At 38.9% G+C, this 20418-nt stretch overlaps 1 protein-coding gene across 1 annotated transcript in view; it reads left to right on the forward strand.

Moving 5' to 3' along the window:
• AFF2 (AF4/FMR2 family member 2) overlaps nt 1-20418 on the forward strand; it is a 647635-nt gene that overhangs the window by 408538 nt on the left and 218679 nt on the right. Inside the window, exons 6-7 of the mRNA XM_040323795.1 lie at nt 3118-3154; nt 8242-8293. Of these exons, the coding sequence (XP_040179729.1) occupies nt 3118-3154; nt 8242-8293 (89 nt within the window). The remainder of the gene's footprint in view (nt 1-3117; nt 3155-8241; nt 8294-20418) is intronic.

Raw genomic sequence — 20418 nt, forward strand, 5'->3', positions numbered from 1 at the left:
TTTTATGTATTACCTTGGGGAGATGCAGACCAGAATACTGCAACCACTGAGCAGAAAATGATATCACCTGTGATGTATTTCAGTTATCTTGCAAACCTGGCCTGTTAGTGGGCCCTGAGGACAGGGTTGATGACCACAGCCTTAAAGGATAAGTGCAGTTATACTGCTTGCCTCTTAGACTTTTTTGGGGTTCTACTGCGCAGCCAGGAGCAGAAGACTTGCAGTGTTAGATGCAAACAATCCCCATAGGCCGCAGTCAACAGATTGAGGTAAGTCTGCACTCTGTGTGATTTGCCCTGTGGCCATGTTACAGGTCTGAGTGTGCCTTACTAAAACCCACAATGCTGTCGCACATTAAGGAGCAGCCCACCTACTTATAATCTTTTGAGACTGCTCAGGGTAAGACAAAATTTACCCCTTAGCCACTTGCCGACCAGCCTCCACAGTTTTACTGTGGCAGAATGGCATGGCTGGGCAAAACAACATTACCTTACATCGCTTTTCCTTATGGCCACTAGGGGCACAATCGCATGCCTGTGCATGCCCCGCAGCATGTACAAGGAGCCAATGCTAGTGCCCGGCAGGCGCGATGACTGTTGGGCACACTGTGTGTGTAAACAGATCCTGGTTCTCTCAGGGGATAGGAGACTGATTGTGTATTCATACAATGTATGAACACCGGTCTCTCTCTTTCCCTAGTCACTCCCATCCCCCTACAATTAGAACACACCTAGGGAACACAGTTAAGCTCTTCATCGCCCCCTAGTGTTAGCCCCTTCCCTGCCAGTGACATTTATACAGTAATCAGTGCATTTTTATAGCTTTAATCACTGTATAATTTGTCAGTGGTCCCACACAATATGACAGTCTCAATACTTGCACTGCACTTGTAGTGTAGAGTGGATTTGCCTTTAGTAAAACAACCCCATTGTGTTTTTTCCAAAATTGTCGCTATTTATTTGTTTATAGCACAAAAAATAAAAAAGGTAATCAAATACCGAAAGCTCTATTTGTGGGGAAAAATTGTCAGTTAAAGCGATGGAGTGTTGTATCGCAAAAAATGGCCTGGTCATTGAGCAGACAAATCTTTTGGGGCTGAAGTGGTTAAACAAATCCTTAACATTCACCCAAAACCTTATGCAAAACTGAGCTGGGTGCTAAAGTAAAATGAAAGGATTTACCTGGCATCTACCAGCATCCTAGTGTATCTTATCACTGTTATATAGAAATAGACCACTTGGATATGGGGTAAATGGTTGTTGAATGTTAAATATTGCATCATATACAACTTCTGCATAAATAGGGAAAGTAAAGCTGAAGGTTGTTAGAAAACTTGTGTGTGGTATATAAGGCAAACTATACATGTTTTTGCTACAGAAAAATCTATATGTCATAGTTGGCACCACCCCACATCTGATAGACCCCTTATATACTGGGTCGGTTTGCAGGCGCTATAACGCTAAAAATAGCGCCTCCAAACCGACCTGAAAGAGCCGCTGCTGTCTCTCCAGTGTGCTTTCACACTGGAGTGGTGCGCTAGCAGGATGGTAAAAAAGGTCCTGCTAGCAGCATCTTTGGAGCGGTGATGGAGCGGTGTGCATACTGCTCCTCCACCGCTCCTGCCCATTGAAATCAATGGGGTACCACGGCTATACCACTGGCAAATCGCCTCTGCAAAGGCGCTTTGCAGTGTTTTTAACCCTTTCTTGGCCACTAGTGGGGGGTAAAACCACCCTGCTAGGGGCCGAATAGCGATGCGAAATTGGCGGTAAAGCCGAGGCCGCCCCTGCCCCAGTGTGAAAGGGGCCATATACCCCAGGGCAGCTGCCACTGTAAGTGTAAGTGACACTAAAAATGTGAACATTAAGTAAACTGCTTTCCAATAGTGCTAGGTGCACAAAACTGTGTTCAAACGACTCACCCATAAATATAATCATGAATTAAACATCAAGAAATGACTATGAGTCAAACAAAAATCTTCCCAACCACTGTACCCTTAAATAATAATGATGAGTGATTCTTCTTAAAATCTGACCAAGTACTCCACCACATATGGTAAAACTGCTCACTCACCAATCATAGGTAGCCCCTAGAGGCCTCACAGGCTCAGCAGACACAACCAGATAACAAAAGGGATGGGATGTATCCAGTACCACCATGTACTCCAAAACAGATCCTCTATTGTTATTGGCACAAACCACAAGCCCAAGAATATAATATTCTCATGGTATAGTATTTTTTATTAAATGGGGAATCGAATATAAAAAAAAATATATGAAAATATATACACTCACATTTGCAGGGTGCCTCAGAGGCACCAAAACCCTTCCACTCACTGTTCCCGAGCCAGCTTTCATTTCAAAGTGACACCAGGGATAAACCGGAAGTGACGCCAGTGGCGCAGCCTCAATGAATTTCACACATATGTGCGTCCTCAGGAAGCAAGAGGAAATCTCTTTAATTGGAACAGACAGCAATAAAACATTTTCTGGAGTGGGGAAGGATTACCACCTTTGTCAGGCATTTAATGGTGTCTATATCACCATCAGGGAGCTATTTTCACACTTAATTTACAGGTGATGAATGTTAGAATAGTAAGTTAAGGGAATTCTCCTTAAGAGGACATGGAAGACAATATAAAGTTGACAAAGCTTTCAACTCTTTCCTCTATATTCCAACCTAAAAAAATTGAATAAACTTTTTTTTTTTTTTTATAATTTTGTAGTTTGATAACTAGTATTGTTCTAATAGTTATATTAAGGTTGTGTATATATAATTAATTACTGTTAATGAAAAATATTGCATAAATACAGCATACTGAAGCCCTAATGGAAAATCATCAATTTTGCCAAGTTGCCAATGCAATTGAGATATTTATGGCTCTATATTTTTAGGCAGACAGGAAATTATTTATGTTTGACACAGTAAATAGTAATATCCTTTGATGTGTTGGTTATTTCCCCTTATCATTTAATCTCTGCTCAATTCTTATGAATTTTAGATAAGGTTAAAATGTGATTGAGATATATAATCAAGCCTTTGGCTATGTGACCGAAATCTTTATATCTAAATGATATGTGGATTATAGGTTTGATTTATTTATGTTTATTTTTACAGGACTCTCAACATCTGACCTCAGGATACAGCATTCAAAGTATGTCTTTTGCTTACCCGTGTAAACATATTGTAGTGGATTACAATGCAATTTGTGGGGCACAATGTTTGTTGTATTAGTACTATAAGTAGAGAACATCATTACACATTTGACAGGAGTTAAACAGAATTGTCTTTGTTTCATACGGCTTTTCATGCTATGCTTTTCTTTTCTTTCCTTTTTTGCAGTGTTGAAAGCTTTATAATACCTAACCTTTACTTTTTTCAAAATCATTGCTTTGTTGTATTTTATAGAAACACAGCTCTGATTTTCACTTGTAATACAGTGTATATGCAGGACTTTAAGCTTTATAATTTTTAAAGTTGTTTTGCTAATGGTCCTCAACTAATTGTGTTGTTTAATTCTTATAATAATAGTAGCCTTCTTTTGGGGTGAAACCATTTCCTTGGCCAACTATAGTTAATAAATAATAATAAATAGTTAAGATGCAAAGATATTTTATGTTTTGTTTCTCGTTTTAACCGCATAGCGACCGCCACAGGCACATTTACGTTGATACAATGGCACAGGCAGGCAAATAGGCGTACTTGTACGCCCCTTTAAATTTGCCACCCAGGGGGCGCACACAAGCTGCGTGCCTCGTGAGTGCACTTGTGGGTCCCGGGAACTCGATGTTCCCGGCGGCCTGCGATTGCGGTCGGCAAAGGCAGAACAGGGGGATGCCTTTGTAAACAAGGCATTCCCCCCATTCTGCCTAGTGACATGTCACTTGTCTACTGTTCCCTGTGTTTGGGAACAGTGATCAGTGATGTGTCACTGGTAGCTCCTCCCCCTAACAGTTAGAATCACTCCCTAGGACACACTTAACCCCTTCAGCGCCACCTAGTGGTTAAACCCTTCACTGCCAGTGTCATTTTCACAGTAATCAGTGCATTTTTATAGCACTGATCATTGTAAAAATGACAATGGTCCCAAAAACATGTCAAAAATGTCTGATGTGTCCGCCATAAAGTCGCAGTCACAATGAAAATCGCAGATCACCGCCATTACTAGTAAAACAAAATGAATAATGAAAATGCCATAAAACTATCCCCTGTAGACACTATAACTTTTGCAAAAAACAATTAATATACGCTCATTGCAATTTTTTTTACCAAAAATATGTAGAAGAATACATATCGGCATAAAATGAGAATTTTTTTTTTTTTAAAACAAATTGGGAATATTTATTATAGCAAAAAGTACAAAATATAGCTTTTTTTCAAAATTGTCTCTCTATTTTTGTTAATAACGCAAAAAATAAAAACCGCAGAGGTGATCAAATACCACCAAAAGAAAGCTCTATTTTTGGAAGAAAAAGGACGTCAATTTTGTTTGGGAGCCACGTCGCATGACCGCGCAATTGTCAGTTAAAACAACACAGTGCCGAATCGCAAAAAGTGCTCTGGTCTTTGGTCAGCCAAATGGTCCGGGCTTAAGTGGTTAAACTCAAGAGCTGATTATAAGTCTGTCAGATTTAGATATTTTATTTGATAATTAAATGTCACATTATGACTGGGCCTTTCTGGTATGGAACACATATGGAACCCACTGACTACACATGTCCTCAAAGTCAGGGACAGACTAAATAGGTCCTTAGCTTTGGCCTACGCCAATATCACCACTAGAGCCTGTCGGTGGCTTCACGTAGTTCCCTCCTGGGGAGCAGTTGTCCTTCTTTGGACCCTGCATAACTGCTGGGGTTGTTTCCCTGTTCTGCTTTATGGAGGGTCACAACCTAACCTTGCTGGACACCCTCAGGGAGCGGTACGGTAGTTTCCCTTTTGACTTTTGGAGGTACTGTCAACTGATTTTGTCTCCTCACAGAGCCACATATCCCAAATTAGGTCTACCCTTACAGAGTGTGAACACTTTTGGGTTGCCGAAGACCCACTACCGCATATGATCTCAGCTCGTTATAAAGTACTTGATTCGGCTGCCCCTAACCCTAAACCATTATTCATTAAGGATTGGGAGTAGGATCTTGGGTGTGAGTTCACTAAGAAGCAGTTGCACCACTTGTACTGCCTCACACATTCTAGCTCAGTGGATTCTAAACCGCAAGAAAATAACTATAAGCTGCTGTCACGGTGGTACCGTGTGCCCATATCCCTTGCTAGAATTTACCCATCAGTCTCTGACTTGTGCTGGAGGGGGTGTGGGCAGAAGGGAACACTTTTCCATATTTGGTGGGACTGTTCGTTATTATCACTCTTTTGGTCTGCTGTCCGCAGACGCATATTGGACAGTTTTGGTATTGACGTACCTTTTTCCCCGAAGCACTTTTTTCTTTACATCACCCCATCCCCCTCTCTCACTATAAAAGCAGTGCTCTCCCTCACCTTCTCAATGCCGCAAAGTGCCTTATACCACTTCATTGGAAGAGTCCACAAGTTCCGAGCAAGCAAGACTGGCTTGGGAAGGTGATAGAAGCTGAGGAATGGGTGGCCACTTGCAAGGGAACTCATACTCATACTTCTGGACAGTCTAGATATTGCTTTGCTAACCTTGGCAAACCCTACATTCAGGCAACTTATCCAAGTGAACTGGAACCTGAATCAGGTTCAGAACCAGATATAGAACAAAAATGTGTGTTCTAAGTTTAGTGCTACCCTATCAGCCAATGAACCAGTCCTTAGAAGTACTTGTATATTTTTCATGTTTTATATGTTCCAACTTCATTTTTTGAGCACCTACTGTAAGATACTGTGAATTTTTTTCTACTGATCAATTATGCAAGCCCTTTCCCTTTCCCCCAAAGTTTGAGGGGGATGTCCACTTAGATAGAAAATCTAAGACAGGTTTAGGCTCGTAATGGTTATGGTGTACTGAATTCTGCCTTTTCCTTTTTCCTTATCGCTTTTTCTTTCCATTGTTTTGTATGGCTTAAAATGTAAAATAAAATATACATTTTATTTAAAAAAAATTGTCAGAGAAAAAGCATTTTATTTTTTGCTATCTGCATCCTGTTGGGGGAAATTTCTCTTGTCTTCTATTGGAGGTGCAACAGGAAGTTAGAGAAAGTCTGCCCAAAGTGAGGGGAAATACCATCTTAGACACTTGTCACTAGAATTTGTATTTCCATTTGAAAATTTCCGCTCATCTCTAGCTCTTATGACTACTCTAAAATATCAAGGATTAAAGGAAATCAAACGGCACAGCATAAACTTTTTTTTTTTTTAAACCAGCATTTCTATAGAAATAAAACAATAAAAAAGATAAGAAGAATTATAGTTAATCTACTGTGTTCAAAGTGCTATCATTCTCAAATTTCAAAGCATTATAATTATGCATAAGAAAAAACAAGAGAGAAACTAGCCAGAGATAGTCCCAGCAATCCTTGTCACATCCCAAAAATATATAGAAATTTGGAGGGAGTGCCCCAGGGATAGTGCAGACAAAGAAGAGAAATAGGCCAGGATACACCAAAGAATAGCATTATATAAAAAAGTAACACATTTTATTTTGTACAAAAGATGACATACATGACAAATACAGGAAAAGCACTTAAAAGCAGTGATAGAACATTTGCCAATTGATAAACAGCAGCTAGTGTGTAGCACACCAAAGTTCCAGACTTTAAGTTGAATCAAAAAGGTCCGTTGACCAAAATTCCCAACATGTTTTGGAAAAGCGAGGGGAGGAGGGTGCTTTTTATAAGTGTATATACTTCCTCCTTCAGGGGTTATATATACGCATGCTGTTGTATTTCTATCAAAAGGAATAAATAAATCAACATTATAGCAATGTAAACATGATTTTTAAGAAGGCAGTATATACAATTATAAAAAGCACCCCCATCCCCATTGATTGGTTTGTGCAATACAGAGATCAGTGCCAAAAATATGCAATGTCACTGTACTAATGAAACTGACAGGGAAGGGGTTAACATCAGGGGCAATCAAATGGTTAACTGTGTTCCCTGGGAGTGGGTTTTAACTGTGTGTGCGGTGGTTGTACTGTTGGAAGACAGAGTTCCATGATTCTGCTTAGCAGAAACACAAGATCACTGCCCTCCCTTGTCACAGAATGTAAACAAGGCAGACCGCAGTTCTGCCTGTCTTCCGAATGATTGGTGGGTCCCGACAGCCATTCCGTCCACCAGACCTGCTGCTTGACTCCTGCTGTGTCCAATGACAGTGGGAGCAGATCGCCAGCAGTGCGCGTGCGTGCCCCAGACCTTGAAGTGCCAGATCACGTACCTAGTAAGTGATCTGGTGCAGGGCAGCTGCTCTGCCGCAGTATATCTGCAATAGGCTGTCATGAAGAGGTTAAAATTGTAGAATATTGTTTAGTAATATCACAATAATAATGATAATATTATATTGTAAACACCTTTGCACAATTTATACAAACAATAGTTATATTTGACAATACAAATACGCTTGCTTGAAAACTCCCCTTTCATGTTGTGAGAGCTGTCTATCTACTGACTATCTCTCAATAACTTCCCGGATTCTCTGCATGCTTTGCAGCTTCTCCACTGCCATTTACTTTCAGTACCTAAAGACTACATATTCAATAGTATCTTGCTGCCCCTCTGTAGTCCAGAAGGCAGGTTATGTGAATTATGTGACACGTCAATGCCAACTCATAGGGTGTTGTGAATAGACTGTTACAGAATTAGCAGAAATCTGCACAAAGTAGTTTTGCAAACTTCAAGATTGTAGTCTGTAGAGTATTAGGAGTAGTCTAGAAAAACATTAAATACAGTGTGGAAATTATTGTATGAATTTATATTTTGACCATAGATGCCTTTTATTGGTAAACAGGGCTAATAGAGAGGGTGAATGTTTATAGCAGGGACACAAACCACAGGGTGTAACCCTTCCACACTTCCACATCAAGTATAGGTTGCATCTGTTGTACGTGGTTCTTTATTTCTTTGATCAATGAGAAATAAAGCATCTATAGTAGCACGTGTAGGTGTATGAAAGAGAATATTTCTTGGTCATTGACATCAGCAGTACAGTGTTCCTCGAAAAAATTATGTGGAATTGACAAAATGAGACAGTCAGACACATAGAGAGAGTGCATCGTGCATTATTATGTGAATGATGTTTTAATATGCACATTATCTTTTTTAGAACATTGTGATGTTACAAACAAACCTCCAGTGAAATCCATTCCACAGAAATCGTAAGTTATTATTAATTTATTTTTTTCATTGATTTCTAATGTATAGCTACATTTCCATTTTTTAATCAGTTTTAGAATTAAATTAAAAGTTCAAACGTCTCACTTAACGTCAACTATAAATAGGGTTTTTCACAAATATAAATGTGTATGTAAAGCAAACATTTAAAAAACAAAACAACATCCTGACACACAAAAAAATTAAGTGACACTAAGAGCCGGTTCACACTGGGGCGACCTGGGATCCAACTTCAAGTCGCCCCAAGTTGCCCCAAGTCACGCGGTCGAGAAAATAAATGGAAGTGAATGGGAGCCGTCTTAATGTACACTACTGAAGTCACTCCAACTTCAGAAAAGGTTCCTGTACTACTTCAATCCGACTTCTAGGCAACTTGTAGGCAACTTGTACCCATTGATTTCAATGGAAGTCGCCTCAGAAGTCAGATCACTGTCTTAACTGAAGCAACAATACAGGAAGATAACATACATTTCTCAGGCAAAACAGAGCTGATTGTTGTTTGATTGGCCACTGGAAAGCCTCATGTCCTGGAGGCGACTTGAAGTTGCCTTGTAAGTTGCCTGATGATTCATACTCAAGTCGTGTCCAAGTTGCCTCCCAAAGTCATGCTAGAATTTGTGATGCCCCTGTGTGAATGGGCTCTAAAGCTTTTTTTTTTTTTTTTAATAACAAACATGTCCTATTTACCTCCACTGTTTAGTTTGTTTTGCACAAAGTGGCCCCTGATCCACCTGTTCTGGGGTCCCACAGCGGCTCTCGCGGCTCCTCCCCACATTAGATAACCCCCTCTGGGAAGTGTTCTTCCGAGGGGGTTACCTTGCGGACGCGCTCCCGAGTCATTCATTCTGCGTCCATAGCCACCAAATGTATGACTTGGCCCCACCCCCATCATTGTAGTGCGCTGCTAAAAATGCTATATGCACCTTTTTTGGTTTAATTGTGTTAAGCAGCCTGTTTAAATGAATGGGCTACCTTAATGCAATGTACATTAATGCGCATGTATTAGTGGAGCACAGCAGTGTGAAAGGGCCTTACTGTACCGCAACTCCTGTACTTGTAACATTCAATTATTTGATATTAAATATGGTATCAGAATCCATCCTTTGCCTGTTTTCAAATTGTAGATGCTTGTTTGTCAAATATCTAAGCTAAAGATTAGTTATTTTGTTAATTTTTTTTGGTATGTAGCACTAGGGACAAAACTTACCTATAAGTGTGTGTGACATTTATTTTGTGTCCTGCTGCCTGCTGTGGAAAATTCTTCTTCCCACTGCCACTAGGTCCTATCCACAATGTTAATATTCTGGCTCTGTGGGAGTTAACTTTAGAGCTGCACCTCTTGCCCTTTCTTTTTGCCTGCCTCCTATATTCATAACATCTGTAATATGTTTTCCCTAATTTTCTGTAATTAAAGGAAATGGATTCCTGTCTTGCATTCACAGAACACTTTTTATTCTTGGATAGAGAGGGGTGTGATCGGCCAGCCTAAAAGCATGGCTTGACTGCACTGCTCCGAGGATCGAACAGGGTTTGGTGGTTCAAATTAAAACACTGAGGTGCCTCTATTATCCCCACCAGTTGCTGACACCCCATGACACCCCATGAAGCCCAAGCAGCATGTCACCAAAGCACAATCAGTGTCTGCAAAAAAAAAATCATGCCTTTCTGTTTTATAAGGGAACAACATTAAAATCAGAGGGATCTCTGAAACGATACAATCTACCAAACTATCTGCTTACAAGCAGGGTATGATCAAAGTGCTACTTCCTGAGCATATAAATAATGAACTGGTAATTGATCGCATTAACCGCCTCCTTAATGGGAAAGAATACTATGAGTTCTCTGAATTGAGGAGGTGGGAGGAAGAGGCAGGTGAGTGATGCAACTGTTTCACACTGGCAACTGCTGATATTTACCCCAGAAGTACTGGAACATCAGTGCTGTCCGGAGGACCTAATGGCAGTGGAGAGAAGATGTCTACTCTATTCCCGCAGGGGCCAGACATGGGACACACTTCATTAGATATAAGTTAAGTACCTGGTGTTGCATAGTAAAAAATTATGCAACTACATTTTAACTTGTGTAAGTAAAGTTAAATAGCCAGATTCAGGTAGACGTGCCTAACATTAGGCAGGCGTAGCGTATCTCATATACGCTACGCCGCCAAAAGTTAGAGAGGCAAGTGCTGTATTCACAAAGCACTTGCTTCCTAAGTTACGGAGGCGTAGCGTAAATGTGCTGGCGTAAGCGCGCCTAATTCAAATTGTGAAGAGGTGGGCGTGTTTTATGTAAATAAAGCATGACCCCATGTAAATGAAGTTTTTAACGAACGGCGCCGTCCGTGGACGTAACTCAGTGTGCATGCTCCAAATTACGCCGCACAGACTCATTGCTTTTGACGTGTACGTAAATTACGGCCAGCCCCATTCACGGACGACTTATGCAAATGACGTAAAAAATTTAAAATTCGACGCGGTTCCGACGTCCATACTTAACATTGGCTGCGCCATCTTTTTGGTGGTTTATCTTTACGCCTGAAAACGCCTTACGTAAACGGCGAGTCTTTACTGTGACGGGGAAGCGTACGTTTGTGAATAGGCGTATCTCTTTGATTTACGCATTCTAGGCGTAAATCAGCGTACATGCCCCTAACGGCCAGCGTAAATAGACAGCTAATATACGACGGCGCAGGCGGACGTATCTTAGCAACATTTAAGCGTATCTCAATTTGAGAATACGCTTAAATATACGACGGCGTATCTACTTCAATATACTTTTGGTTCTAGTGGTCATTGCCTCTGGTACATGGTGTTAGGAAGTTCATATTGTTGAATTCTCACAGAAACAGGAATAGGGTAGAAATCTTCAAATGGGAAGCAAGCGAAAAAAAAAAAAAAAAAAGAATTGTACCTTAACCATTTCTTACCATACTCAAAAAACATACACACATACACTTTAATGGTCAGTCCAAAAATGTTTTAAAAACAGACTTAAGGACCGCTAGCATAATTCCTGCCCATTACTTCTTTTTGCTACTTTTTGCTTTTGTTCTATCTTCCCCAGGGTTTTTATACTTACTTAGTTCTACGTTGTTTACTTTGCCAGCACTACGAGTTCAGTGCAGTACATATTAGTACATGATGTTATAACTGTACAGTTCATTATTATATGCCGGAAAGCACCGAGATGCTCATGGAAAGATGAAGCTGGGGAATGTGATTAAATGAAGAAACAGCTCAGCTGTTATTGATAAACTTCTGCACACTCAAAAGTTTTACTTGTTAGGAGCTGCACTAACCTGTAACTATTATATTAGCAAACACTACTAAGACCATGTTTAACTGGCTGGATTGTGATAAATAAATGGAAAAAAAATACTTAAACTTGGAACCCAGTTACATTTAAAATGCATTTATTGATGTGAATTTACCAGAAGGAGTCATGACTAGATTGTCCACTTAGTGTAGGGGATGTTCATTAGGATTAGTAAATAGGATGAAGCCGTGGTTACTTCAATCAGCCAATCATTTCATTTGCAATACATTTTTCAAAGTGAACATTTTGCTAATTGAACAGCCGCTACTCCTTTTGTAAATTGATCTAATTGTTTCACAATAAGGACCTGTTCTTGACTATTCTACACCATTCCATTGTATTCTTGTTCACTGAGAGACACAGGAATTTGGAGATTGTTGGTTCAAACAGGTGCCTACTGGCAAACAGAAAACTTTTGGACAACCTGATAAAAATCTACTCCCAGCATGCCTCAGCTAATGTCCTAAAAGGATGGACACCATTTCTCCTTCTCTGCTGATAAAAGTCAGATTTTTTTGCTAGATATTATTTCTTTAATCAAGACTCATTTTTCTCCACACTCTTATTCATGCTATTCAGCATTAAGCAAGCACCTTCCCCCATTGTCTTGACTGCAAGTGACACATGGGTTTACCCACGGTTCATTTCTGCTGTCCTCCTACAGTTACCTGTTCACCTAATCTCTCCTGGTATCAGCAGTTGATTCATGAGTACTATAAAAAAAAAAACAATACAAAATGTCCTTGTTTAATTTTTTTTACATGTTTGGTGCAGTGTTTTTCTGCAGTTTACTAAATGAGCTATGCTTTCAGTATAGAGGATAATCATACAAGTATGTTTTTCTAATTGTGTAAAGAACTGCAACACGAAACACATATGTGTACTGTATCATCTAATGGTGCACTCAGCTGAAGCATGATCGTATATTACAGCACTATCACATTTCTGCTCTTATGCCCAGGCTTCTCATAATGGGCCATGATGGATTTCACACATGAAAGATCCCAGCAACAATAAAGTGACTTTTATTAGCCGGGAAGTGATGATCTGTTGTATCGTAGCTTCACAGAAAAGAAAATATATATGGATTCAGGCTCCTTGCATGTGTAAATCAAGCAGAATGCACAGCATGGCAATATCACAGAAAGAATAACACATAAATCTGAATAGGAAATACTGTCTGTGAAATAATCTTGGCAATACATTTTCTCGAATTTAAAACTCAAGGCAAATGCCGGAAATCTCCAGTGTCGAGCAACTTCTAAACTGTGTGAATTCTTGTACATGTACTTGTTGCTCAAAAGAGCAGGAGACACAGCAGGATTGAGCCACCCAAATTTCATTTTGCAGTCATCCTCATTTGTTTTGTCCTGAGTGAGGTCAGAGAAATTCTTATTCTTCAGATTGAGGCATACATGTACATTTAAAGGGGTTGTAAAAGTTTTTTTTTTTTTTTCGAAATAGGTTACTTTAAGCTAGTGCATTGTTGGTTCACTGACCTTTTTCTTTCGATTTCCCTGCTAAATGTTGCTTTTTCTTTGTTTTCTTTGTCTGAATTTCGCACTTACTGTTCTTCCTCAGTAAGGTGGTCAGTAGGCTGTTCTAAATGACTTTCCACCGCTCAGATGATGGTGGAATACTTACTGAGGAGAAACAGGAAGTGAGAAATTCAAACAAAGAAAAAAATACATTTAGAAGGGAAATCTAAGGAAAAGGTAAGTGAGCCAACAATGCACTAGCTTAAAGGAACCAATTTATAAAATAAAAGACAAACCTTTACAACCCCTTTAAGGCATGCCTGCAACCCATTCAAACTGCTGGTTGCTCAGCTGTGTTCAGTTTCTCCTATGAAAACACTGAACATTCATGGTAATTGCCAAATGCTAAGCAATAAAAAGGGATAGGAGAATAAGAACCTGTGTACTTTAAACCTTGATGAGGTTTTTCCTGTATAGCCGGGTTGTTTCTCAAATCATAATCACAAGCGTGGCACTCCATTGGTGCTCCCTATGGATCCACCTCTTTGCAGAAGCATACAGGGGGGAGCTGTCTCTTCCAGGCTGTGCAGTTACACCGTGAGGATGCATATGTATCATCAGGGGACAGCCAGCACTCTCAAAGACATGTCACAGCGCATGCATCATAGTGTACTCTGCAGCCACCAGGGACCCATTACATGGGCATCCCAAGAGGCTGCAGGTACAGTAGACATTATTCTGGCCTAGGCAGAAAATAAGGAAGTGAAGTGAGTGGTTCCAAAATGGTGATGGAATGGCAGAAAACTGTTCTCTCTTTTTTCTCTCCTCCTCTCAGCATGTTTCTTGTCAGCAAATTTGAATATAGGAACCCAATTGCCCCCATAGCAACCTATTAAATGTAAGTTTGCTATAGGACTATTTTATATAATATAAGATATTATGTTTGCTTGGTTTTAATGTCACTATTGTGTCTCTGGTGCCCTTGCCCCCCCCCCCCCCAAAAAAAAATATATAGTTCATAGAATGGGTTTCCAGACCTTCCTTTGCAATAAATCTATTTGTTTTAAATGATTGCTTAAAGAGCATGTCAGTTAAAAAGACTTTTAAGAATGCTTGTTAACCTACAGACAGATCATTTTTACCCATATGACATATTGTTCTTCCTGTGTCTGGCTAATGCAGCAATCCCTGTACCTTAAACCATTATTGCTCAGAACTCAATGTTCAATTTCTGCTGCTGGATTTCTTTTAAATGTTAATTTTCACATACTCTGTGAAGCATGCACTGATCATTATGCTAACTAGTGACTGTTTCTTCACCTTAGGATGTTCCCAAGACACCACTCTGGTACTTTTAGCAAGGTCCAGAATGGAAAAGGTTCATGCATTCACATGCAAATTATGCTAAGTGAGAGCTCCTGTTTTATTAGAACTTCTAAAAACAGTATTTCATTCAGCAAGACTGAGGTCTTCCTAAAGTCTTATGGGAATCTTACCGAGATGGTGTCAAGACAGTGACAACTACAATGATTTTAATTCTCTTTTTATAGCACATAACTGCCACACGCTTCTTTCTCCTTGTAGCTGTTTTCATTATAAGGAAATTAATAGCAATAATATTTATGTTTAAGTTTCCTTCCCATCCAGCTTGTGCTTTTTTAGGAAAAACGTGTTTATTTCTACAGGAAATGTACCTTAATATGTCAAAAACAGTGTGCATCGATTTAAGCCTGCTTTGTACATGCAGATGTTCCAGCTTCCCCATTTTTAGTAAAACAATCGTGATTTGTGGACTTGGGAGTTACTGCTGCATTGCAAAATGGTTAAAGTTTGGGTCATATGGCAAGACTGAGCAAATGGACTTGGAACAATCAGACAAGATAGTGAAGTTTTCTGAATACGGCTTAGATAAAAAAAAATAACTTCATGTATTTGTGGTGTTGAGATCTCTGTGGATCAGTTCTTTACATTGAAAAACTGTTGTTATTTTAAAATGTTTTGTTTCTATTGCTTTGGAAAATGCTGGTGTAATACTGACCAATAATTATTCCAGTGAATCTAATGCCTTGTACACACTATCGGATTTTCCATCGAGATAAACTCAGACGGATTTTTCAGACTGAATTCCGTTCAAGCTGTCTTGTATACACACTGTCATACCAAATTCCAACCGTCAAGAATGCGGTGACTTACAACACTACGACAAGCCGAGAAAAATTAAGTTCAATGCTTCCGAGCATGCGTCAACAAGTTCTCTTTCTAAATTCTAATGAAAAAAATTCTGATGGGGCACACACACAACTTCTACATGTACTGGATGCTTTTGTATTCCCACTTCCCACTGTGAGTACACCTGCCAGCTGCTACGTCACCAGTGTTTCTTTGTAAAGCTAGAACAGGGAAACAGTAATGAAAAAACAGTTCAGGAGGGGAGCCAAACTGGGCAGAGAGGAACAGGGAAACAGTAATGAAAAAACAGTTCAGGAGGGGAGCCAAACTGGGCAGAGAGGAACAAACAAAAATGTTGCATTATGAGGAGTCTAGTTACTCCTCATACTTGGCAAGATAGTGAGAGCTGGATTCATTGGAGGTTCTATGATTACAATACTTGCATTTTCCAAAGTAGTAATGAAATAAAAACTGTACCAGTGATTACAATGCTTCATTAAAAAGACCACATTCCATTGGTTAAATATGCTGTCAGTTCATTGGGGAAATTCCCTTTCACGTCCTGTCCCAGAAACACAACAGGAAGTTTTATGAAGTCTCCCAAAGTGGGAAAACTTCCCTTATTAGATAGTTTTCCCCATATGATAAAGTTTGAAACACAAATTCATGAATTAGAATACAATAAATAACTATAAATAATAATAACAAATAATAATAATAAAATGTATTTAAAAATGTAATCAAATCAAAAACACAGAAATTTGCTCTGTTGCAGAATTGTCGCTGTCATTACTTTCAGTGTTTGATGACGAACTTCCCCACAGATCACTATTGCTCTATTCTGCAAGTAATTCTAATTTATTTTCACTGTTTTCTAGCTTGCCAAAAAAAACGTTGTTTTGTCGTAAGGGGACACTTTTTGATTGCTATGGACAATCTTAAGTTTCCAGGCAGAAAGAACAGTATATATAATATAAAACTGCATGCAGGGCACTGGACAAAGCATTATGGACAAAATGGAGGTGAAATGATTTGATACAGTAATGTAACCTGTAAGATTACAGTGTACAGTATGTATTATGTGTTTTTCACTTTTTGAATTTGGCACCGGGCTCCGTTCCCATGCGTTGTGACGCTCGCAGGGAACAGGACCCGGCACTGTGATACATCAAGCGGAGTACACAGCACGGGGACACAACAGGGAGACATTACAGGATCTTGGGGACAAGGTAAGTAACTTTGCCTGGATCCTGCGATGTAATCCCAACTGTGGCTTGGGGTTACTGCTTATGGTAATGAAAATTCAGCCCGAGCCACACTCAGGAATACCACTAGGGAGGTTAAAAGAGCCATAATTCTAACACTTATTTCGTTTTCATGCAGGAAATGTATTTCATCACAAAACATATTCTGTAATATATAAACAACAAACATTTTTATGCAAAAGTACAATATGCCAAGAAAGTGACAAAAACTTTGGATAACACTACAAGTTACAGTTGATAAAATGTATGATATAAAAGCTTTTTGTACATGCCAAAACATTTGGCAAAAAGTCAGTGGGCACTTTGCCTGACATATCAGGTTTATTGAGGAAGTTAGATCCACTAATACAGGATTTTGTAGATAGCTATGAAGGAACAGAGCAGATATACTAACATGCATAAGTTGTCTTACAAATCATTCAGCAACAAACACCCTTTTTACTAAACGTTCAGCTCATAAGGCCCAGAACCAGGGCTCAAAGGTATTTTTTTTTCTTTGCATGGTCTGCTGTTTTACAGATCTTTTGAATGTTATTTTGATTCATTCATTGCTATTTACTGCAGAAAATGATTTTGGGCCTAATAAAATCTTTTGCTCTTTAAGTATTATCTTTTAATGAAATGTGAGTGAAATAGACAGCTTTATCCTATCCTAGAGTAAATTGCCCAGATATCATGGTACAGTAATTGGGATTGGGAAGATTAAGGTCTCATTGAAGTTCTGTGAAACCGTACACCGCTTCACTTCAGTGAACTCTAAGTTGTGGTTGTTCAGTGAAGAGTTTATAATTGAAACAATACATGTTAAGTTAAACTTCTTCATAGATTGTTTCTGTAAATGTCAATGAGCACTATGTCTTCTGGGAATGATGGGATAGGATGTACTATCTTCATATTTTATATTTGTAATGTTTTTGTACAAAAAAGAAGGCCAAAACGTTTAAACAACCTTGTTAATGGATATTACATTAATGAATAATTGGAAAGAGTTATCCACTGCTCAATCTGATGTAAAGTTATTACTACATCCAAAAAACTAAATACAATTTTGAAACACTTTTATGTGAACTGGTTTTTAATGTCAAAATATTTTTTAACTGTGTTCATGTGGTTGTATATTCTGGAACCTCTTCCAGATAGCTTAGCAGGGTTGGTGACCCTTCTTTCCTTTTCTGATGTTACATACAGCTTGAATTAATACATACAATTTAAAGTGCTATGTTTGCATAGAATAATCAATTTGCAATAAGTACAAAATGAAATATACACATTAATAAAGGGCTGATAGGTATGTATACACCTGTTGTTCATATAATAAGTGACTTTATAAAATAATATGAAAAATCATCAGAAGAAATTGATAAAAAAAGCCCATGAATTTGGAATCAAGTATGCTACCATAGATGCCAGTGAAAGTAATTCATCAAAGGAATTTTGTATCCTGATGACATCTTGATGATGAAATGTGTAGGGACGTACACATTGGTCAGGTACTACGTCACTTCTGCCTAGTGGGAAGCACGCTGGCTCCAGGGAATTGCGGAGCAGCAGTGGTTAAAATAAAAAAAATCTGCAGATTATTCCTGGTGCCGAGACACAGCACCTATTTTGTGAACAGACATCCTTTTTTCTTATATGGATTCAGTGATGTGGCTTCCATACTTCCGGGTGACACAACATTTTACAGAAGCTTTGTAGACCTGCCTTGGTATAAGCCTAGAGGGTCCACACTTGTGGGTGAGTGCGTACCCTGGTGGAAGCACGCACAGTGATTTGCAGTGACCTATTGCATGCACACGGAGCACTTTTGTTTGTAATTCCTTTGATTAATTGCCTTCTTTGTCCTCATATTTGACTGCAAGTTCATGGACTGTTTATATTTTTTTCTGATGATTTTTCACATTATTTTATAAAGTCACGTATTATATGAACAGCACTGTATATGTACCTACCATCATTTTATTCATGTGTATATTTAATTTTGCACTTATTTCAATTTGATTATTCTATGCACTTATAACACTTTAAATTTTATGTATTGATTCAGGGTGCATTTAAATAGGATAGCACAGCTTTCACTATAAGTTTTTGTATTTATGGCTTGTACATGCCATTATGTTGCAGTAACCCAGTTTCTGTTTTGTTTTGATACTTTGCGCAAGTAAAACATTTAATTACTGAAATACAACTTGGTCACCATATTCCCAGTGTGCGATAGGGCAGTCAAAGAGAAGTATTGGATTGCAAAGATTATCACTCTGATTTCTCCTTTTGTAAGTGTGTTCAAACTGTTGACTAACAGCACTGTTCAAGATAATAGCGCTCTCACTAACTGGCCCTAACCAATCTTCAAGATCATTTTTGGGGCTAGCGTTCTAATCACAATAACATTGCATATTTATGTATTGGCTTAGCCCTAGCCAACATAAGCACATTCATATTGATGATGGTTTATTTGCACTATAATTGTACATATCACATTTTGTTAGGGATTGTTTTGTGGCTTAAAATGAGTATTAGAAACACACGTGTTGTTTAGAAATCACAAACATTTATGACTTAAGGACCCAATTATGTCTTTTCTAAAATGAATATTTGTTGTGGTTAATTAAAGGGAAAATATTGTAACTTCATTTATGTTTTGCTTCCTTTATGTCTCCATTGCTTGAGGGTAATGACATATGACTGTCTCATTTGCCAAACAGATTTTTAATATGCAGAATATTTAATGTTTTTCTTTTAAGTCATTGACCTTATTTGTTCTGAGGAAATGTGACCCCTTCCTGTTATTACAAAGAGTTCTATAAAATACAGTGCTTCCCATTCTCACTGTTTAGCGCACAGTGTTACACTTCATAAAATGCCTAATTTAGTATACATGATAAAGATTAAACCCCATTTATCAATGTCTTACATAAAAATGGCCTATATGCTTCACATCCACCAATTAGATTTATGCCGACGAGTAGGAGAGACAGTTCCTTGATTTTTGTATACCTGGGATCTGTTGGGCATTTCAAAGAACACAGGGGCAAATCCTCAAAAAACCTGCCTAACTTAACTTTTAGCAGTTAAGTTACACTGGCGGAAAATTTCTACCTAAGTGCCTGATCCACAAAGCACTTACCTAGAAATTTTCGGCTGTGTAACTTAAGTGCCTCCGTCGCAAGGCGGTCTTCTCATCCAGGGGGCGATGACAATTTAAATGAGGCGCGCTCCCACGCCGGACGTTCTGCGCATGCGTGTGACGTCATTTTTCCCAACGGGCAGCGCGCAAAATTACGTTACGTCGGGCTTTGTGGATTGCGACGGGACAATACAGTTGCGTCGGGAAAAAAAAAAGTTACGCGGCGAAAAATAAAATTTTACATTTAAAAAAAAACGCGGCGATCGAAAAAAAGGTATGTTTTTACAAGGTGTTACTAGTTTACACCTTGTAAAAGCATCCCTAATTTTACACATGCAAAACGTAACTTACGCAGAAAACACAAAGCTAAAAAGCTTTGTGGATCTGCCTAAGTCCTCATTTGCATACGCAAATCGGCATTTCGACTCGAAATGCCCCCAGCGGTGGATGCGGTGCTGCATCCTAAGATCCGACAGTGTAAGTCTCTTACAGATGTCGGATCTTCTGCCTATCTTTGGAAAACTGATTCTGAGGATCAGTTCCAAAGATAGGCACAGGGATACGCAGGCTGAACAGCAGTTCCGCCTGCGTATCCCTTTTGAGGATTTGGCCCACAGTTCTGTTTTTGGATAAGAAAGGTTCACTTTTAGTTTGCTATTCTAAAAGGATGCTTTTCAAGTTTTTTAGATGATATAAATGGTCACTTGCAATGTTTTCATCAATCTGCAAATCAAATTAGTTAAAATAGTTTGGCT

The sequence above is a fragment of the Rana temporaria genome, chromosome 9 (genome assembly GCF_905171775.1).
Source record: "Rana temporaria chromosome 9, aRanTem1.1, whole genome shotgun sequence".
Classification (NCBI taxonomy): Eukaryota; Metazoa; Chordata; class Amphibia; order Anura; family Ranidae; genus Rana; species Rana temporaria.